Genomic DNA, 23,675 nt, shown 5'->3' on the forward strand with positions numbered 1-23,675 from the left:
AGTACTTCTTTTCGTCTTAGAAAAAAAATCTTGTTTTAATGTCATGCTAAGTCCTCTTGTTATCCTATCCTTACATATTTCGAAAACCTGTTCTGTGTCTGCTTCTTCCATCTGGTTAAATAACCTGAAGAATGTGATTAGGTCACCCATCACTCTTCTCTTTACCAAACGAAGCACATTTCCTGCTAGATAATAATCATATTGAGGTCTTCTTTCACTCTCTACAATCCTCTTTACTTTACATTTGCTCGTGTTGAATTTTGCCAACTGAGCATCAGACCATCTTCGGAGTTTCTCAAGGCCTCCTTGTAAGGCGATGCAATTCTCTTCGCTTTTCGCTTCCCTTATTTCCATTGTATAAATCGAAAACATAATCAGATTTGAGTCTATATCCTCAGGTAAATCATTTACATAGATCAAAAAAGAATAATGTTCCCAGAACGTAACCCCGCTGGTGAGAAAGGTCCTCTGACATGCGTCCTTTGTCCCCTTCCACTTAGATAATCGTCTATCCTTCGAAGGAGTCTCTCCTCCACCTTTATTCCTAATTGGTGATACAGTTTCCAAATCAGAATCCCATGCCGTTCAATGTCAAATTTTTTCTGAGAGTTATTTCCACCCAGCTTTCCCACTCTCACTCTCTCATAGAAATCCAATAGGTTTGAACCACATGACAGCATTTCCTAAAGCCGTAGGTAAACTCTTTTCTGTAGAAAGTCATCCATTTTCTTTCTCTCTTCTCCGGAACCTTACAATGCCTGTTCCCGGTTTCCCTTCGTATGGACAGATTTGACGTTACCCCATTTTACTCTTTTGGTATTTGCCTCCCTCCATTGACATCTTGAACAGATTTTCAAGAGGTTCGTTTTGGTACATATAAGTCTAACATGGGTCAAGACCTTTCAGCATCTTTTTCAGTGTTTTCTGTTGATATCTCTTTATTTTCTAAATTATCCTCTTCACTGATGTTCCTCTTGAAAATATTCATCTGTCAGCCTCTTGGTTTATCAATCTCATATTTAGGTGTTACTTACCTTATGGCTGAGTCCAATAGTCTTGATTCATCATTCTCCGAGTTTCTGGCTTTCTCTCTGATAGCAAGTACTGATCCTGTATGCTCTCTACACTTTTCTAAACTTGTTATCTACTGGACCGTACATCTTCCTGATTGCCCCTGCTCATTTATATCTCTGCTCATCCCCCAGGGTTCCTCTCTTACAATTGCCCCAGGTTCCTGTCTTACTGCATTAGTCATCATGTTCAGTGTCCGATGGACAGACCTCTCCCAACCCATTATTCTCAATAGTTTCTGTAGCTTATATCCTAAGCAGTTCATCCCTAAAACATCTATAATAGCATGCACCCTTCCGATCCTTTCTTCCAGTTCTTTAATCATTCTACCTTCTCCCCTATGGTTATGTAACTTATTATCTTCCTCAACTGATGCGAATCTCTCTTCATGCTTATTAACCCCATTTCTCTTCAGATTTCTTCCGTTCCTCTCTCATCTTACGATACTCTTCATGATCCTCGAACTGACTCCTTAGTTTCATTAACTCTGTCTCTTGCTGTGTTACCTTCTATTTTTGTCTTTCTGCAATTTCCCATAAAATCTCCAAGTTTTTGTTTCCTGGATTTTCTCCATCCCCTCCTCTTGTCTCTTCCATGTATATCATGTTATGATGAAAGGTCTTGGTACATACCCTTATTTGAGTCCATGGCATAATACGGTCTAATCTGAAAATATAAAAACTTTCTTTAATTGTCTCTATTTTCCTTTCTGATAGGCATGACTTAGCTTTCTTGTCTGATTTTTCTGTCTCTTTTTAACACCTTTTCCTTTTTCTTGGCTCAGGCGTTGATAAAGGCTATATATATATATATATATATATATATATATATATATATATATATATATATATATATATATATATATATATATATATATATATATATATATATATATATATATATATATATACTCTCCCAGAGTTATAATAGCAACAATTATGAAGCTTACCAGCACAAATTACCCTCAGTCATGAAAATTCAAATCATTAACTGACGCTACGTGTTGTCTCCTGGTTACGCTGAAAATGTTCTTCCCTTTTCTTTAGTAATACCTGCACTTCTATACCATATGCTCAGCTACACTTCTTCACTTCCTCAAATTCAGCCACTCACTCTTTTAATTGTATGTGGGTATCTGTGTGCCAATGAGTGCGTGTACACACGGTAAAAAAAAAAAAAGAACGTTCCTGAATGTGTCCGATGAATATCAAAATGATCAATACGACTCATGTTGTCTCGGTAGGGTTGCTCATCCTGAATGAGAAACACATTTCCTAATGATTATGGTAACCTCACTCTATAGTGATTTCTGTAGAGATACAAGTCGATATAACATATATTATAGCTAATGACTGGATATGCCGCTAGCAATCGATACTTTACAGTATCATTAAAACAGGCTGCCAGAGTGAGTCCAGACCAACAGACACTTTTCAGAATCCTTCGTCCTTCCTGTCATATCATTTCACACAATGAAATGGCAAGATACTTTTTTTTCTTTTCTTGACCGTGTGTACCAAGGAGCATATACATAACTACCAGTATGGATATGCATACTTACTTATTTCTGCCCAGAGGAGTCCCTTTCATGAGGCTCGTGCAGCGCTCATGAAGTCGATCATGTCCTCTGCGTGGTATACTACAGGTCGTGTTACCCTGCGCGTGTCTATGTGGGGAGAGAACAGGGCAATTGAGCAGCACGTAGTGAGTCGGTGTCTTTATTGTGGAATTTCCACCACCGGGAAGAAGAATGTGTTTTGAGGTATGCTGGATAGTTGTTTGTTGTGTTATGAATGTGCGTGGTGTGCCTGTACGTCAATGAGAAAGTGTGGCTCGTGTATGTCTGGGGGTGTGTGGATTCTAATGGGTGTATTATGTCTGGCGGGGGTGGCGTTTAAGACTCTGTTGGAAGGGAGGGATGGGAGCGATGTTGGTTAATATCCGTGTGTATACGTTTTGATAGTACTATGTTTGTCAAGGATCGAGAGATGTGTATTGCTAAAGTGTGAGGCAAAGGTAAGCTTTTGATATCCGATTAGGGAGTTGATAGTCTGGGTGGGAGAGGGTCTAGTGATATTGCATGGGACAGAGTGCTAAACATACCAAAATGGGATTGTATTGGGAAACTCTTTGTCTTATTCTGTATGTGTTTAGTGTTTGTGGTTCCATTATGGTAGTCTGTTACTTGTTCTGGGTGCTTTAGTTTACCTGGTTTACAGATCTGTTAGATGATCAGGCGGGGGAAACTTAGTTTTTTAGGTGGAGTGGATGAACTGTATGGAGATGATGATGGGAGACCCTTTTCCCTGCCAGAACTGGCAATAGTTAGTGCTCTAACGACACTGATTTTGTATCTCACTTTTGTGTTAATGTTTATGGGATGGCGAGTGAATGACCTACACATACGACGGATGTGATGTATAGAGTAAGTAGTTGGTGTTGCTCTATTCAAAGTGACTGGGGGGTTTAGGTTCGAGTCATGCCAGTCTGGGATCAAAATGGAGATTGAAAAAAATCACGCAGAGATACATACATTTCGTTTTAGATGAACCGTTCTTCCTGTTATGTAATGTAACACTGCACGTTTGATTTTGCTGTGATGTGGTGGTGGTGGGGGTCGTATGCATATGAGTGGGCCTTCATACTCCGGTTCTTTTTTATGTAATTAGAAATCGTCTAAGGCAAGAGAAAAGAAGTGCTCCATGGGGAACTCAGTATATATATATCAAAGGTCACGGATTTAAAAGTGTTGCTGGTATGATGGTCTGCTGTGAAGTTGTCCAGCCACTTTATGTCACCTTTGTGGAGGGTTATGCTAGGTATCTCTGGGCTCTGGAAAGAGATACTGAGTGTTACCAGGACTCTCTCTGATATATATATATATATATATATATATATATATATATATATATATATATATATATATATATATATATATATATATATATATATATATATATATATATATATATATATATATATATATATATATATATATATATATATATATATATATATATATATATATATATATATCGCATTATTTTAAGACAGATCAAGACAATACACACCTTATAGTCAATAAGTAATTCAAAGCTCACACCATATCAACAGAATCTTAGCTGAGAATACGTAAAAAAAATCATACTCCAAACTGATGTATGATAACAAAACTGTCACTTTCATATAAGTTATATACATTCAATAAGTTATATACATTACTGTTTTAAATGCATTGATTATGAAGCATTTATATTGACCATGAGAAATCTATTATGCACCATTAAGAGCAAGCCAGCAACTCAGTCTTCCAGTTTAAGGTGTTGTGTACATGCATGCACACACAAACACACACACACACACACACAGGAGCTCATCGTGAGAAACCAAGTTTTACATCAAGAATAGAAACTATACTTTTAGGACATCTATAGAATCATAGAAAATGTCATAACTCGTTGTAAATGACTGTATAGAAAATTATATGATCGGTGCCTAAGATATACGTAAAGGTGATTGTACAAGAAAATAATATAACCTTATCTAGCAGTTGTTAAGTGAGTAGAAGAACAATGAAAATGCGAGAGAATAAGTAGTCCTAACAAAGTTATGTACAGTATTCAATCCTACAGATGATTCGAAAAACAGATGCACAAGAGATTATCGTGTCTAATGTACAGTATTCAATCCTACAAGATTATTCGAAAAACAGATGCACAAGAGATTATCGTGTCTAATGTACAGTATTCAATCCTACAAGATTATTCGAAAAACAGATCCACAAAGGGATTATCGTGTCTAATGTACAGTATTCAATCCTACAAGATTATTCGAAAAACAGATCCACAAGAGATTATCGTGTCTAATGTACAGTATTGAATCCTACAGATTATTCGAAAAACAGATCCACAAGAGATTATCGTGTCTAATGTACAGTATTCAATCCTACAAGATGATTCGAAAAACAGATCCACAAGGGATTATCGTGTCTAATGTACACTATTCAATCCTACAGATGATTCGAAAAACAGATGCACAAGAGATTATCGTGTCTAATGTACAGTATTCAATCCTACAGATGATTCGAAAAACAGATCCACAAGAGATTATCGTGTCTAATGTACAGTATTCAATCCTACAGATGATTCGAAAAACAGATCCACAAGGGATTATCATGTCTAGTGTTCCCAAAGGATAGACTGTCACTCTTGTTGTTGTTCTTGCTGTTGTATGTTCATCAGTGTTCTTCTTCTGTGCCATTTGTCCTGTCATGATGCGTACGTCTCTCGTATATGTATGTGTATGTATGTGTGTGTGTGTGTGTGTCCTGGTATGTCCCATCGTCTGCATGGTATGCTGTATGTTGTATGTGTCTCAGCACCTTATGTTTTGTGGGATGTATCGTGAATGAGTCTATGTTTCAGCTAGACCCAGCCCAGCGTTGAATATTCAGATTAATTTTGAAGATCAATGTCAATTAATTGATTTGTTATACTTCTCAAAGTTTTCGTCTTGAGTCACTATTTTCTCTGGAGAAGATTAATGTAAAAATCTGAATTTTCAACAACATCACCTTCTTCTTGTCTGTCTGTTTCCCCCCCTTTTGACTCAGAGAACTGCTTTGAAATAAAGACAATAATTTCTCTTTTTGTCTTCCATAAAGCTGCTTAAATAAACAATGATTAAGTAGACCTAATACTAATCATCTAAAAAAAGAAGAAGTAAGATTTCTTTTCTTAAAAAAAAAGGGTAAATTAAAAGCTAATAGAATCCTTAGTTGCATAATAATCACTAAGACTCATCAATGTTAAACCACAACTGAATAACATAAAGATACCCATCACCTTTCCCTTCCCTGCACACGCGCGCCACGACTGCCCATCAAGTGGGAGGCCGAGCACGAATGTGGCTCTCATGCTCACCCACAAGGGGAAGGAGATGCTCAGTGCCACGGTCGCCCTCAAGGGGGAGCATGGCTGCGGCATTCTAAAGCTCGTCTCATTTGTATAGCCGGCGGCCTCGCCAGGAAGTTAGGCATTAATCCAAGCCCGCCCTCAGGTCAAGAGGAAGAAGGAGCGTCGTCTGGTCCAGCCTGAAGACACTAACTCTTCGGTGCACCTGACGGAGGCCCAGCGAGCCATCACCTTGGGCAAGGTGGACACGGCCCTTTCCTGTGCCCAGAAGGTAGGTGCTCTTGAAGGTCATAGGAGAAGGTAAGACCGTAGGTAGGAGCCCATAAGGTGACATAAGGTGAATTTTTGTTATGAATGTCACTGATAACCTTGAGTCATTGATTTCCGCATAGGAAGTGGTTTAAGTTGATCAATTTGAATGATCTGGATGTCGATGTATATAATTTCAGTGATTATGTTCCTTTTGTAAGTTTCAAATATCCCTATGTTTACCCCTTTTTGGTAACCGATGTTGGGAGGTACATTGTTCACACTTTAGTATCATGTGGGACGTTTGTAAATGAAGCCCTTGTAAATAGACGGATTTGGAACTTTACCTGAAGGAGGAATAGGACTCTTCTGTAAGACGTAAACTGCTCAGATATTGGTGTATGTGTGAGGCTACGGAGATGTCTTTACCTCACCGTGTGTGATGTGGAGTAGCTCTTGCATATCTCCTTTACTGTCAGGCTGGGATGCTAAAACATGGAAATCTTTGTCCATGAACAAGGCATAATCACTGCTGATGCAGTAAGTTCCTCGTCCATGTTATTTTCGGCAGACATCGTCAACAGCTCTCCTCCAGAATTAAGTGGATAAACTTATCCATCTTCTTTACACTCAGTGACCACACTGCTTCTCCAAGTTATGGATGGATTTCTAAAGATTCTGTCATAGGAAATGCTGAATGCCATTGTCATATGGAACAGTTCCACCAGATGTCTCTTTCTGGTCCTTCTCGAAGGCTCCGATTGGGGTGTCGAAATGTGTGTGGATGTAATCAAGATGAGAAAAAAGGAGAGATAGGTATGTTTGAGGAAAGGAACGTAGATGTTTTGGCCCTGAGTGAAATGAGGCTCAAGGGTAAATGGGAAGAGTGGTTTGGGAATGTCTTGGGAGTAAATTCAGGGGTTGGTGAGAGGACGATGGCAAAGGAAGCAGTAGCACTACTCCTGAAGCAAGGGTTGTGGGAGTATGTGAGAGAGTGTAATAAAGTAAACTCCTCTGTTCCTTCTTTTGGAAAACTATAAATGAGAGGGGAGGATTTCCAGACCCCCGCATCCGCAACTAATATTCATTCATCCTCTCTCTTGCTCTCCCCATCTCATCCCCCACCTCTCCTCCTTTCACATGGCTTCCCTCCGCTTTCATCTTTACTCAATGGTCGCTCATCCGATCCTAATCTTTACCGTTTTTTTTTCCACTCCCTCCCTTGTTCCAGCCTCCGCCTACCAACCTAAATGTCATTTTGCTATTTTCACTCTCCCATCTTGATCTGTTTCACTCTCACATATCAATCCTTAAGTAGTCTTAGTTATCTCCTTCTCATTGTTCTACCCACATCACCTCGTCTGATCCTTGTTACTGTATTCATCTCCCTCCTGTCGTCTCCCATATGCATCTCCCTCCCCAACATTTCCATCTCCCCTTTCTCTTATTTTCTACCCCTCGCCTCTTCCCCTATACACCTCCCTTTCCCCTGCCCACACCTCCTTAAATAACTGCTAAGCAGTACTCCTTTGGCGCAGTTAGCTGTTGTGTCTCCCTGCCTCAGTCCAAACACACACAGACACTCACACACACACACACACACACACACACACACACACACACACACACACACACACACACACAAAACCACTCCACCTCACATGTAACACCTGACGACATGTAACTCTCACGATTCGTTCTTCGTAACCCAAGAGCGCTACTCACCGTCCCTGGCATTGTAAGTTAGCACTGCTCTCACCCACCTCCCTCCTCCAGGCTGTGGAATCTGGAGGCGACCCAGCGTCCCTTGTGGTCCGTGGACGTTGCCACCTGCTGCTGGGACACCTGCAGGAAGCTCTAGAGGACGCCAGGGCTGCGCTGAAGAGGGACTCCTCGCTTGTTAAGGGTCAGTAAGGATCTCCTCGCTTGTTAAGGGTCAGTAAGGGATTCATCGCTTGTTAAGGGTCAGTAAGGGACTCATCGCTTGTTAAGGGTAAGTAAGGGACTCATCGCTTGTTAAGGGTCAGTAAGGGACCCCTCAATTGTTAAGGGTCAGTAAGGAGCTTTTCGATGGCTCAGGGTCTCTAAAAGGCTCCTGAATGCTCATTCGGTAAATGGCCTGGTTAGTTTGACCATCAAATAGTTGGGACGCTGGTGAGGATGTTAGATCCTCAGGTTATCAGGTAGTTTGAGTGCTAAATGGTTGGAACAGGCAGTTTAAGAGAGAGGATGACCTGTATATAGTCCAGAATTCATTGATGGTGAAGTTTGTAATGTATGTATATGACACTGGTTATAAATTACAATATCCTAAATATTTCCTTGACTCACCTTTTAATCTGACTTGAAAGTCGTTATACAACGTGTGTGTGTGTGTGTGTGTGTGTGTGTGTGTGTGTGTGTCTCATCATACTTTAAATATATACCATTTCATGAAACATACATTTCTGCCATATTTCCATCTTCATATGTCTGCCACTTCTCATAATGCATTTCTCCATCATGCCAGCTGGCATTCTAACATCGCGTGTCACCACGCTACATTACATAGCCATCGTTGGTATGACATCATCATATAATCCTCTTACGACATCATCCTATCATCCTCTTACGACATCATCATATCATCCTCTTACGACATCATCATATCATCCTCTCACGACATCATCCTATCATCCTCTCCTCAGCTGTGCTGGTGCAGGCGGAGGCGCTGTACGGGATGGGTGAGTTCGAGCGTTCGCTAGTCTTGTTCCACCGTGGAGCCAGGAAGCGTCCGGACCTGACCTCCTTCACCCGCGGGGTGCACAAGGCGCGGGAGGCCATCATCAATGCTATTGGAGGTGAGACTTGAGCTCTTGTGGGACTCGATCTCTTGAGGCTCTTTACCTACTTGGATTCTGTAGTAGGGAACTCGATCCGATACTCCATGAAGGAGTTAGATAATCTGAATATACCGAAAGGCACAGTCAGGTAATATCTTCTCCTGCATGGAGTTAGAGGATCAGATTCCAAAAGACTGCATCCACGGATGATGCGAATTAATTCATATTCCTTAAAGAGAAATGCCATATGTAAATCATACACTCGTGCTAATTATATACTCACCAGGCTCTACATCATATCGGAGGTTATATCTTAAGTATGTATTATCACCTTAAAAATTCTAACTATAAACCTTTCTTTTTTTTCTAATACCATTCAACAAGTTCAGAAAAAAAGTACAACAGTTGTCGTAAATATAATCATAGATTCTGAAGACCTCATTAGTTTGAATATTACACCATATAATTGCAGTAATTACTTTAAATCATTAAAATGTCAAAGAGTCTCCTACTAACCAAAATTTTATCATGAGGTACAATAGGAAGCATTTAATGTGTCAATCGTGAGCAGATTATGTTCCTCCAAAAAACCAAATGTTGGAACGGTAACTAAAGCTTTTCTTGCTCCGACCCTTCTCTTGCAGCCATGGGTCGAGCGGGCGGCCGTCCATCCAGCAAAGGTTTCACTTTAGTCGACTGTGTTTCTTTCCTGTTTATCATAATCAGTTCCGGAGTCTGAGATCAGACATCAGCATCATCAGGCCTATGAATATCCAATAATGAGATCGGACATCAGCATCATCAGGCCTATGAATATCCAATAATGAGATCGGACATCAGCACCATCAGGCCTATGAATATCCAATAACGTTAACATTCTTTTTTCTTTTCCGTTGACGTCTGTGTCAAAATGAGTCCACGGAATGAGTCTTGTATCTTCTTATTCATCGTATCTCAACACAGACCTTGAATTTTATATCATATCAATAGATTTTGTAACACGAATCACTTACCATTGACTCGTCAATAAACTGAAAAAGACATACAAGGTCTGAGCATGTAAAACAATAATGGGTTCTGATTCCATTACCCAGTCCCTTTGAAATGCTTATCATCCCGATCAGTGATGCTAGGATGATCCTGGTGGTCATCTCAGATTCCCGGATCCCTGTAATGAAGGCAGCCCTTGAGGTCTCAGAGCAGCCCTCGATAGACCTGGGGGGGTCTGCCCTTAGAGAGTGCCAGAGAATGTGTGACATGTCCTCACTTTCTTCTCTTATGTAATGTAGAAGTTTCCGTACATTCTTGCATTCCTCTAACTCCTGATGAAAGGAAGTAATCAACCAAAAAAAGTAGATATTTTTTTGAGATTGGTCTAATCCCAATTGTAATTAGTTTTGTAGTTATTTGCTGTAGACACCATGAACTTCTGTAATAATTGAGTTTTCTTTACTGTTACTGTAGCTTTGAATCTATCCATGGAGAATCGTATATCTTTCTTAACTTCTTTGTTCTCCATTTATATCTTCTAAAGCACTTGGAATATCTTTGTGTCCATTGTCGATAACCAAGCCAATTCATTTACGTATTTTTGATGCATATGTAATCTGTGTAATCGCAATTATTAGTGCATATGTAATGTACATTTGTATTTTTGGAGCATGTAAAACATCTGTGCATATGTGTGAACATGTGACATGGCGTGCATTTTTTTTATGCACATATAACATGATTTTGATGTGCATGTCAGATATGTTAGAATTTTGAAGTAGCTATAGAGTGTGTGTCTGTGTGTCTCTCTGTCTCTCTGTCTGTTTGTCTGTCTGTCTGTCTCTCTGTGAGTATGTATGTATGTATGTATGTATGTATGCATATATTCATGTATTTATGTATGTATGTATATATGTATGTATGTATGTATGTATGTATGTATATATCTATGTATGTACGAAGTATGTATGCGTGTGTGTGTGTGTGTGTGTGTGTGTGTGTGTGTGTGTGTGTCTTTTGAAAATACCTGCACTTGTTCCTAAGCGTTTAAAGAATGTTAAGGTAGTGTGCAAACGTGACTGGTGTCGGGTCAGAATGATTGGGAAACACATGAACATGTACTGAGTTGCAAAAGCTTTGGGATGTAGGGAAAGAGAGAGCTATTCAATATGGCTCACCTTCAAGTTGCCAACTGCCACATAATAATCATGTGATACAGCAGCAGCTTGCCGAGTTTTGCCTGGTCTAAGTAATGGTGGGGGGCTCACAAGCAGCCAGTTCTCGGGAGCGAAAACCAAAGTAATACTTACAGAGGAGGAAAAGTGGAAGAACATTGTGGTGGAGGGCAAGCGGATCAAGACTTGAAGCTAGCTTGGGAGAGGACATTAGTTAAACCGCTTTCCACTCATTTCTGTCGTGTAAGGATGCCCAGCTAGAATTAACCATACATTAGGTTTGTTTGTTTGCTTGTTTGTTTGATGGTTTTTTTGTGTGTGTGCGTGAGTGTGTGTGTGTGTGTGTGTGTGTGTGTGTGTTATGTGTGTGTGTGTGTGTGTGTGTGTGTGTGTGTGTGTGTGTGTGAGTGTTGTGTGTGTGTGTGTGTGTGTGTGTGTGTGTGTGTGTGTGTGTTCAAGCAGGCGTCACACGTGTTTCAGTACCGTGCAATATGCGTCATGTGTGTTCGTCACTTGTGACGTCCAGCACTACTGTGTTACGGTGTCGTCACGCAGTGTGAGTGTGTCTTCCCCTCACGTAGACCATTTGGCTGTCTGAGTAGAGTTGAGTGCAGTAGTTACCAGTAGTTAGCTCTTAATAGCACTTGGTAATTCTCATATAGAGCTTCCTGCATATAAGGCCATACGCATAAGTATATATATATATATATATATATATATATATATTCCGAAGAGTCCACGGGGAAAATGAAACACGATAAGTTCCCAAGGGCATTTACGTGTAATAATCACATCATCAGGGGAGACACAAGAGAGAAATATAACAGTCAGTTGATATACAGCTGTTATATTTCTCTCTTGATGATGTGATTATTACTCGAAAGTGCACTTGGGAACTTATCGTGTTTACATTTTCACCGTGGACTTTTAGGAATATACTTGATCACGCGCAAAATTGTGATCCCTTCCAATATATACATATATATATATATATATATATATATATATATATATATATATATATATATATATATATATATATATATATATATATCAATACAAAACCATACTGACTCGTTCTTCTATGGACTGCATTCTGGGAACGCTAAAGTAAACCGATGTACTTATAACGTACTATCCTTCATACTTAACAGGTTTGAAATACTGCCCTACTTACATGGCTTTTCTGAATCCTCTCGTAGTTAGTAGATAAGGGATGTAATGCAAACCGTGTTGGGTTAAAACGTAAGTACGTTATAAGTAAGTTCCCTGAAGTGGGATCTCCCTAGGAGAGCATAACAGTATCCGATAGCCCCTACCTACAGTGTACCAAAGGATCGAGGAGGGTGCTGAGATTAATTATCTTATGATCATTGTACAGTTTATTCAACATACAGTAATGAAAGTATACGTTGTGTTACAATAATTCACTTATAAGTATTGAATCACTAATTACTGGTCTCATATACGTATGATGGTTATCATAGAATGCTAAGTATGAAGACATGTAGATACGTTATTACACAATAGTTGTTACTAAACACATTGAATACTTTAAGACAATTAGGACATTATTCTGTAAATATACATATATATATATATATATATATATATATATATATATATATATATATATATATATATATATATATATCATACAAACCTCCAACAGCCAGGATCGAACCCGGGAGTCAATTGTCCTAGTAACTGGTAAACAAGGATTTTGTGATACGTAATCAATAAGAACTAGTTGTAGTTGAATTATATCTTAGTTAACATATATACGTGGTGCTGGATATCTAGAATAAGATGACTTCAGTATATGAATACAACACCGATGTCTTCCTATCTAAAGCGAAAAAATAAACCGTTTATCAATCTAAGGTAATTACATGTTCTTGTCATAGCGAATTCATTCCTTGACAAGCATAATTTCTTTCGCTCTGTTTTATATGTCATCAAACTTAAGTTACTAACGCAAAGTAGACAATTTAAATGTGTCAAAACAATACTTTGAATTCCAATGTCATCTTTCATCACAGTCATCCATCGACGCATAGATCAGTATAATGTCATACACCCAGAGGAAGTATGCAACACGTAGATTCAGATAAGCTGGACTTTCACATCCAGTGTGAACACTTGGCCTTGAGACAGCGAACATTAAGACTGAACATATGCAGAAGGATTTACAGCTTGAAGTCAACTGAGCTGCCAACACAGGAGGTAGTGTGAGCCTCAATGACACTGGGGACAATTGCGCATACCGATCACGCTTCTAGGATCAATATATACATACCGGTAAGCAGGCTTCCTCAATCGCTTTGTAAACCACAGAACGATGGTTCGAGGCTCTTTGGAGACACTTTTATTTGATAACATGATTTCAGTTCCCATGGCAGTCAACGCCTTGACATAAACACGGACTTTCTAAGTCTCTGACACCAGGGTGGTGTCGGGGGTGAAGCCACCCAGGAAAACCACTCATCCCTCCTACCTTCTACAGGAGACAAGTTCCCGGAGCTGGAGGAGCCGCTGACGGGGACCAGTCTGAGCGATGGCACCGGTGTATCCAGCCAATCCCAGACCTCCTCTGACCCTACCATTCCCCTTAGTAACCCAAAGGGATCCAAGTCAGCTACGAAGGTCAGTGAGGAGCCCATTGGTTATTAAGATTCTTTGGCCTTTTCTTATACTCAGTTCAAATTACGATGCTGATCAGCTTAGAGTGTGAGTGATAAGACAAAATAAACATGACGCGATCTATTTAACTAGAATGTTAGAAACAGTTAGACATGTTGATATCAGCCACATGGGGAATTACCACCAACCCGACTTTTTAGAATGTTGAAGTGATGTCTGAACCATCATCTCACATCCTCCGTGTCAGTAGGTAGCAGGTAACAGCCACCCAGGGAAATACTACCCACCCGTCCTTAATAATGTTAAAGTGTTACCCGGAGCCATCTTACACCCTCAGTGTGATATACACACGTCATGCTTTTAGTCTCATAAAGACAAAATGACCAGACGGCTTCCAACATCACCCAACATGCATCATACGCCTTTTGTTCTTTTGTTCTTTTGTTTTCACTTCCTGCCTTGGCACTATTTTCCTTCACTCTCCCTTTTCTTTTGCCCGGATAAAAGGGGATAGAGTCGGTGAACAGGAGGGAAACGTTCTCCTTTCATTATTTAACTGTTTTTCCAATCTTGCTTTATGCCCGGCCTTCATACAAGTAATACAAAGGAATTCAGAGAATCAACCTTCGAGTTGAGGCAAGACCTCCATCAATTCTATTCCTAAACAGGCCTATGGTGCTACTTTCAGCAATTCCAACTTGTATATCATTTCACATGGTGATAGGCCTGTTTTGATTTGAATTTTGGCTCGTGCCTTGTATGATTGAGCTCTGACCTATGATAGCTATCAGTCTGACCAGTATCATATGTCATGTTTTGAGACCTACACTATGTGATATGTACTACAATATCGCCATCCTCATTAGGCCCTGTGACCTGAGCCAAATGAATTGTCATCTGGAAATACCCATCTATACTTGCCTATATCTACAGTACCTGGGGAAGGGGGTGTTCTACACTCGTGGGGGCCCTATCTCTTGAATGTTCTCTATCGTAATGGTCTAAACTGCTCCGTACTGTCATCATTCACAATTCCAGCGCCTGCTCGGGGGACTGAGCAAGGACAAGGAGTTCCTGGCGTCGCTGGTGGGAAGGAGGAGCCTCAAGAAGGAGCTGGTGTCAGCTGAGAGCAGCATCCAGGTGGGCCATTCAGGAAACCAGGTGGCTAACGTGGCCAAGGAGGCGCTCAGCTCCCTCCAGGTAAGTCATGCTCATACATACATATATAAAGAAAATGGTGTAATGGTCAGCAGTGTAACCCAAGGATGGGAAGAAGATTACGGAGGGAATAATGTTGAAGCTCATCGTCACTATGGGGTCTAAATCACAATTTTGTGCGTGATCAAGTATATTCCTATGAGTCCACGGGGGAAAATGAAACACGATAAGTTCCCAAGTGCACTTTCGTGTAATAATCACATCATCAGGGGAGACACTAGAGAGAAATATAACAGTCAGTTGATATACATCGAAGAGACGAAGCTAGGACGCCATTTGGTAAACATGTGATTGTCCAAGACAGACAACAAGCGTATCATAAACTTATTATGTAGACAAGAAGGGGAATTGTTAACAAAACTTATCAACAATTTGTATAGATCTTCACAAATATTAAGGTTATAATTCCTTGTGTATTTGATAATAGAAGATTCAATGATCATTCTCGTGGTGCTGGAGTTAGAGTTAATAACTGAGATGGCATTACTCCAGTCAATACAATGATCACGTTGAAAACTATGATAATAGATAAATAGATAAATGATTAGATATATAGATAAATAGATTATAGATATGCCTATTTGAGGTTACACTATGAGTGATGAGTACCCTGCTGGTGAAGCCTGTACCACTAGGAGTACATTCTCGTCAATGAACTTTTCGCTCCAAAGTAGTCTAAGATTTCTCCGCCACTGGCAGTAGCCAAGCCTCCTTTCTGTTATCGTAACTATCTGTTCGTCACTTTCTCACTCACTCACCGTTGTCCTCTTCCTGGCAGCACCTTGAGTCGTTCATGTGGCAGCGAGACCCTGGGGGCGGCAGCACGACCCCCGCGGGCGCGGCCACCGGTGGCAGTAAGACAGTCTTGCAGAAGCAGCGGGAGAAGGAGCGGGCTAGGCTGAGGTCGACGCTGCGGCGAAGGGTCAACCTGGTCCTGCAGCAGCTGCAGCGGGAGGGAGGTGAGGAGGAGGAGGAGGAGGAGGAGGTGTGTTGTGCAGAGGGAGGGTGGGAGGAGAGAGAGATCAGTCTCGTCCATCAACATATGGAGCATAAAGTGAGTAGCGGTTGAGAGGCAGCTGCCAACCACGGAGGTACTTACCACCGAGTTACCAGACGGAGCAGTGATGGTAGGGCAGTGAGCCAGCATTGCATTAACTGTCACGTTCCTCTCCCAGGCCCAGGTTTCTGAATTTACTTCCTTCCTAATGTCTAGGTGTTGATGGTCGATTCACAATCACACGTACACACACACACACCCTCTACATTTGACTAACAACACTTGAGTACAAATAATTCACAAAGTTCTTACTTCCATTTCCCCAATTTGACAATTTATCAACAGAACTTGAGCTACGTCGGAATGTCTTGTCTCTGTATCAGCACAACACCAGCGGTAGAAGGTTACTGGGGTCGCTTTGACCGTCATCTAGCGACCGTGACTCACTTCAACTCTAGCAGCACTGCTCCTTGACCTGGCTCTCTCCCTGTCCACCAGTGGTGCGCAGTCACCCACCCGTGAACGCATCCATGACATACCACTGACCCAACAGTGACGTGTGGTGGCTCAGTTACCGTTGAATTCTCCCAAGACACTTGGGTCTTGTAAAGTTAATTGGGTACCACAGCGCCTGCGCTCAGTTGATCGGCGCCTGCTGAGCTGGCAGGGGGTCTGTGTCTCGCTGTATGTGTGTGTCTGTGGTTAACAAATTATACAAATTATAACAAATTATACATATTGGTGATGATTGTTATATTTGGTTATTGATAAAGAAGAACACTCACAGGTTGAGAATGAGGAGCACTTTATCAGTTTTTTTTTTGGCAATACAGTGAAACTGATATGTAGATGCGTAAGAAATTCATCTTCACACCGCTGGTGCAAAAGGTATGGTTTGAATCAAGATCGAGCCCCAATCTTACTAGCTTAACTACCAATCACTCCCAACTCATTACTTGCGTTTGTCTGCGTGTCATACACGTCCTTATCCCGTGGTCTCAGGCTGAGGCATCCCTTGTATTTGAGCAGTTGTTCCAGGTGTTGACCTCCAGGTTTCAAGCTTTGTGACGTTTTTGTGACGTTGTACCTGTGTACATGTGTCACCATGAGATCTGTGCCCCCAGCGTGTGGTGAGTCTGTACATCGCCTGATGATAATAAGATGTCAGTGCATACCAAGCAGCCGCTGCCTCAGTTCCTCCCTTGTACCATCCAACCTCTTCACCGAGGCATCTTGACCTGGTGGTCTTGTGTCTTGCCTGCCTCGCTCAACCATGATAACTCAAAGGGAGTGTCGTCACTGGTGTCATTTCGCCATCCTGTTTTGGCTATGTTGGTAGACACCACAAGGTTCCTCCTCTGTTAAAATACTAAATTATAGATTGATAACTCCTGTTACTCCACTACTCCAATCACTCTCACAATCTACCTTGCAATACACAACAGTAGCAAGAACACCCTACCAACTCAAGTGCTTAATAACCATACACCTAACCTAACCTAACCTAACCTAATCTAACCTAACCTAACCTAACCTAACCTAACCTAACCTAACCTAATCTAACCTAACCTAACCTAACCTAACCTAATCTAACCTAACCTAACCTAATCTAACCTAATCTAACCTAACCTAATCTAACCTAACCTAACCTAACCTAACCTAACCTAACCAAGCGTCTAAGATACCCTCTAACGTTCTGACTTGCCCACCCACACTGTCAACATCCCCAGTCATCGAAACCACCAATTGTTTCGTTCTGGCAGATCTGGAGGGTCCGCTACGTGAAGCTGAGGAGCTGCTGCAGGAGGTTAAAGCTGCGGGCGTTGGAGGAAGACTCCTCTGCCGCCTCCTTGTGGGCGTGGGCGTCGCTCTACCCCGGTGTGAGAGGCATGACGACGCCATAGCTGTCCTCACTGACGCTGTCCACATCGCTCGCGCCAGGTAGGTGGTTATATTTAGGTCTTTCATTACACAGTCCCATCCAAACCACAGACGTTCCCATATCATCTCACTTTGTCGTCACATGTCACTCCCAAAGTGGTATATATATTCCTCCACCCTTAAGAGTGGAGGAATAAACCACCTTACGATGAGGTGGTGTCATGAACCAGGGCTAGCGCGTTGCGTTCAAAACAGAGAAATTTGGTTCTGAGAACATGTTTATGTTCTTATTCAGTTTCCTGTTTTGTGTCTTTTTGGCTTGAGATACATTGTGTAAGATTTGTTTGAGACGAGTCCTTCTTTCTCCTTGATGGGTATGTCCCCCTCTCAGTTATAGTGGTTTGTCTGAGTAAGATCAAAACGTGTTTCTCTTGTCCTCAAAATGGTAAAAGTTGACAAGGTACATCAGTGATATGAATATCTCTGACAGTCTATATCTTATGCCAAAATACTATTATTATATATTTGATCAAGTCTTTATAAGAAAAATTTTCATCTGATACTCATACTGCTACGTTTCCATTTGTTTCTGATGCATAAAATAGGCGTAACATTATGTACTGAATTACTGAGTTGCTACCGTGATTTAAGATGTATACCCTAACTAAATTTTTCCCTCACATTTTAAGAGGATCCCTTAAATGTAAATAAAAGGGAACTTAAGGAACATTAAAGGACATTCAGAATCCCCTCAACGAGAGTACCATAGGTTTTAGCAACCGATCAAAACACTTGTGGTCTCTCCTCCCACAGCGAGTATGGGGAAGAGGAGCACGTCTCAGTGGAAGCCCTGGGCAGGACGTTGGCCAGCAGAGGGCAGCACGCGGAGGCTGTGTCCGTCTGGGAGCGTCGCATCCCAGCCGCCACAAACAGCAGACAGAGGGCGTCCCTCTTCCTCCTCATAGCCAAATCGTATTTCGGTGAGCTGCTGGCTGCTTGTACACACCGCTCTGGTTTTAATAGTAGTTTAGAGAGTTGAACATTTATCTCCATTTATTGAAGATGCTTCATAAATTTACCCCTTGGAACAAGGGGAAAAGGATACAGCGCATCTCCTGCGTGTTGTGGAAGGCACCAGTGGGGGACGGAGGTTTCGAGAATCCTCTCTTTCTATATTGTCACTTTCTGAAAGAAGGAACAGAACTAAAACGTAGATTTTTCTTTTATCTATCGTAGATTCAGAGCAGCAGCTCTTGGTGTTAATGTAGGAAGAGATGTATAGGTATAAGATAGATATATGAATGATCAAACAAATTGATTGATGACTTGATAAATGAATTCATCAACTCATTGAAGATACCAAGGAAATGACACTGTTGCTCTTAACAAATAGAAAAAAAAATTGGTAGATTCAACTCAATATATTTTGTACACTTGACTTAACCAAGGAACCCAGTGTAAGAAACAGAGTGAAGTAATTTTCCTCAAAATGTTTATTGAATTATTTCTGTTTTTGAGAATTTTAGTGTCACGCACCAGGTCAGTTTAAGGATTACTTATAGCTGTTAATGTGTAGCTGTTAATGAGTTACTTCTCTATACATCTCACCAACTTCATTGTAACATATAACGACTTGTCTTTGCTGATGTCCAGTCACAAGATCTCCTGTGACGTTGAGACACCTGTTACCATGAAAGTCTTGGTAACTTCTCGTCCGTCATCCCTACTCGTCTGTATTCATTGGTTTCCTGGTCACCCAACTTGCCACTCATGGTAACTTGTCGCTTTTCAGTCTTTTCAACTGACTTTCATGGCCTGTTTCCGCTCTGACCTTCTGCTTACTGTCTCTCCTCTGACCCCTAGTGACTTCCTTTCTTTCTTCCTCTTAAAAGTGAGCTACTTCTTTCAATCCTTTCTTTTTTCATTTTTCATCTCTTTCCTCAGCTATGCGTAAGGTGGAGACAGGCAGATTCTATGGAACCAAGAGTGTGAAGGAGGCAGATGATGGCCAAGACAACCGCACAGCTCTGTCTGCTCTGCTGACCCTGGTTGACGCTGATGGTATGTGGGTATGACACGGAGGTGGTGGGCTCTGCTGACCCTGGTTGACGCTGATGGTATGTGGGTATGACACGGAGGTGGTGGTGGGCTCTGCTGACCCTGGTTGATGCTGATGGTATGTGGGTATGACACGGAGGTGGTGGGCTCTGCTGACCCTGGTTGACGCTGATGGTATGTGGGTATGACACGGAGGTGGTGGTGGGCTCTGCTGACCCTGGTTGATGCTGATGGTATGTGGGTATGACATGGAGGTGGTGGGAGGACTGGCTGGCTAGTCATGGTGTGGGCATAGTGTGGAAATGGCTTAGGGATATGATGCATTCTGGGTGGAGACAATATGTTTTGTGGCTATTTTTCTTAGATTTGTGTGAGCATTTTTTTCAAATGTGTGAACGTAATGTAAAACTAATGTACTTATTAGAGTGGATAAAGTGCTAGTATACCTGATGATAGTGTGTACTGGAAATGTTACTGATATGGGGTGTTTGTATATGAGTGTATGCTTCATGTACGCTTGGTAGATTCTGTCAAGGTGTTATTTAGATACTAGGTGGGCGTTTTTTTTGTATATGCTGAGTGGATGTAGACTGTACGGTTGTAATTTGGATTTTGTTTGGGTGCTGTGTAGATACAGTATGGGCCTTTTGTGTATAGAGGTTATATAGAGACTGTGTGAGTTATATAGATACCTTGTCAGTCTTCTGTGGATACTACGTGGGTGTTGTGTTGGTACAGTGTGGATGTTTTAAGATATTGTGTACATTTTGTGTACACACTGTGTGTGTGTATGTTTCTGTTGTGTGCACTATAACAGTGCATATATTTTGTGTGTGTTGTATAGATAAAGTGTAAATACTGTTAGAAGCAGTGAAAAGTTTTTATCGTGGATGTAAGGCATGTGTACGAGTAGGAAGAGAGGAAAGTGATTGGTTCCCAATGAATGTCGGATTGCGGCAGGGGTGTGTGATGTCTCCATAGTTGTTTGATTTGTTTATACTGAAAGGTTATTGTTGATGTTGTGATGAAATGGTTTAGGAATATGGAGAAGATGAGCGAAGAAGGCCCAATGTAGAGGATCTATGAGTCAGAGGTGGAGGGAGCAAGGGATACGGGGAGACCAATAAAGGAATGGAAGTATGGATGAGGAAGCCTTTAGGTATCGGAGCATGAGCATTCAGGAAGGTGAGAGGCGTTCACAGGAAAGAAGGATATAAACTGATGTGATATATGGGGAGTACTGGGCTATCAAAATTTCAGGAAGAGTACATGCAGAAATGATGGATCTGGAGAACAGGTAGACATCTAGACATGTGCACAGATGATGATTGCTCGTTTGGTCTTGGTGTTACCTTACTTTGGTAAGAGAGGCATTTAGCTATGAAGTTATCACTATTATCATTACTGTTATCATTATTATCATCATTATTGATATCATTATTATTATCATTATCATTATTATTATCATTGTTATTACTATTATTATTATTATTATCATTATTATTATTATTATTATTATTATTATTATTATTATTATTATTATTACTATTATCATTATCATTTTCATCATTATTATCATCATTATTATTATCATTATTTTTATTATTATTATTATCATTATCATTATCATTATTATTATTATTACTATTAATATTATTATTATTATTATTATCATTATTATTAATATTATTATTATTATCATTATCATTATCATTATTATCATTATTGTTATTACTATCATTATTATTATTATTATTATTATCATTATTATTATTATTATTATTATCATTATTATTATTATCATTATTATTATTATTGTCATTATCATCATTATCATCACTCACAAGATGCCACTTGGTCTTGCAGTTAAGCAAGAGAACGCAGACGCTGCTCTTAAGAACCTGGAGCGTTGTGACCCTCACCTACCCTCTGCCCCACCAGATCTTCTGCAGGAATACAACATCCTCAAGAGGCAGATCTTTAAGGAGGAGTCGCCCTCCTAGCGGAGGAGGTGGCTGAAGAAGATCTTTTTGACCAAGTTACATTTAGTGTTAAGTTACTGGTTGAAGTTAGGTAGGCGCCCTTGTCAAGAGGAGTGAGAGAGAGAGCGGGAGAAAAGAAAAGTAAATGAAAAGCCAAAGAAAGTGGTAAAATGAAGACAGGCGGGAAGAAGGATCGTAATATAATCAAACGTTGAGAGGAAAAAGTATCAGAGAAATGTGAAGTGGTGCACGAAGGAGAGTGAATAGTAAAAGAAAAAGTAAAGGTAAAAGAAAAGAAAAAAGTGGGAAGACAAGAGTCTGGCAGAGTAGAAAATGAGAAATCCTGAGACGAGATTAGAATTTACTCTCCTGCATTGGTGAGAATATGTGGCTGTGGACGAAGAAGAAAAGAAACTTTGTTCAAATCAAATGCAAAAAGAAGGAATGGATAAGTGAGAGTCTAAGAGATACGTCAGAGGAGAAAGAGCGTGGCAAAAAAGACGAAAAAATATATATGTTCGTAATAACTTGTGTTTCTTGTATCATAGCAAAGGGAACTCCACTCACATCCAAATGGCAGGTCTCGCTACATCCGACGTAGGAGCTGCAGTGCCTCCCTCACTTCTGGTCGTGGTTCCCCTCCTCACGGGCCCTCATACTGTCCGTCCCTCAGCAGTGTGTGTGTGTGTGTGTGTGTGTGTGTGTGTGTGAGTCTCCATTAGTCTATCGATCTACAGAGAACTGTAGATAAGTGTTATGACAAATTTCCTAAACCGAGTCTTCGCAAAACTGAACTAATAATCTTAGGAAGACAGCGCTTGAGGCCAGTCCTCCAGCTCACCATGGGTAGGAACAGCGCTTGCAGAGACCACAACATCCACCTTCACCAAGCGTCATTAATAATCTTCCCTCACATTTACAGACCTTCACTCCCCATCCTTTACCCATCTCTCATATATTTTCTAGTTTATTTTGACTCATTCCTTTATATTCTTTGTACCTCCTCTTATTGATTTCATATTTTTGATGTTGTGGAAGGTCTTAACAGATGTATAGTGTGGGAAGAAAACCACTAAAAGAAGTGAAAGGTTTTTTTATTAAGTGTGTAAACCGTGTGTACGAGTAGGAAGAATGGAGAGTAGGTGAGTGCAGGTGATGGTTGTTTTCTGGCAGGAGTGTGTCGCCGTGGTTGTTTAATTTGCTTATGGAGTGGGTGATGAAGAGGATAAATGAAAGGGTCTTAGAGAAAGGAGCAGGTAAGCAGTCTGTAGGGAGAAGTGATTCAGTTGTTTGCTGAAGACAGAGGACTGGTGGTAAATGCCAATGAAAAAATGCAGATGTTAGTGATTGAGAAGAGTGTGAACGAAGGAAGTTGAGTGTAAAGGTGAATAAATGCAGGTTATTAGACTTAGTAAAGTATAGAGACAGATCAGCTGGGTTGTGCTTGAATGGGGAAAAATTTGGAAGAAGTGAAATGTTTTAGAAACCTGGGAGTGGACATGGCAGCGAATGGAACCATAGAAGCGGAAGGGAGACATAGGGTGGGTGAGGGGTCGAAGGGTCTGGGAGCACTGAGGAATGTGTGAAAAGAGAGGTAGTTATCTGGTAGGGCGAAATTGGGTGTTTGGAGGTATAGTAGTCTTAATGATGTTTTGTGAAAGCGTGACATGTGCTGG

At 40.7% G+C, this 23,675-nt stretch overlaps 1 protein-coding gene across 3 annotated transcripts in view; it reads left to right on the plus strand.

Moving 5' to 3' along the window:
* The window catches only part of LOC139747165 (uncharacterized), a 105,064-nt gene extending 81,389 nt beyond the window's left edge, over positions 1-23,675 (plus strand). Inside the window, exons 5-15 of one of the 3 annotated variants that reach the window (XM_071659122.1) lie at positions 6,130-6,255; positions 8,010-8,139; positions 8,921-9,073; positions 9,700-9,735; positions 13,727-13,866; positions 14,902-15,063; positions 15,860-16,040; positions 17,842-18,019; positions 18,773-18,939; positions 19,904-20,020; positions 21,884-23,675. In XM_071659122.1, coding sequence (XP_071515223.1) covers positions 6,130-6,255; positions 8,010-8,139; positions 8,921-9,073; positions 9,700-9,735; positions 13,727-13,866; positions 14,902-15,063; positions 15,860-16,040; positions 17,842-18,019; positions 18,773-18,939; positions 19,904-20,020; positions 21,884-22,020 — 1,527 coding nt within the window. In that variant the 3' untranslated portion in view covers positions 22,021-23,675. The remainder of the gene's footprint in view (positions 1-6,129; positions 6,256-8,009; positions 8,140-8,920; positions 9,074-9,699; positions 9,736-13,726; positions 13,867-14,901; positions 15,064-15,859; positions 16,041-17,841; positions 18,020-18,772; positions 18,940-19,903; positions 20,021-21,883) is intronic. The other 2 variants (XR_011712325.1, XM_071659123.1) reach the window with 2 other exon arrangements.

Source organism: Panulirus ornatus, chromosome 67 (genome assembly GCF_036320965.1).
Source record: "Panulirus ornatus isolate Po-2019 chromosome 67, ASM3632096v1, whole genome shotgun sequence".
Taxonomy (NCBI): Eukaryota; Metazoa; Arthropoda; class Malacostraca; order Decapoda; family Palinuridae; genus Panulirus; species Panulirus ornatus.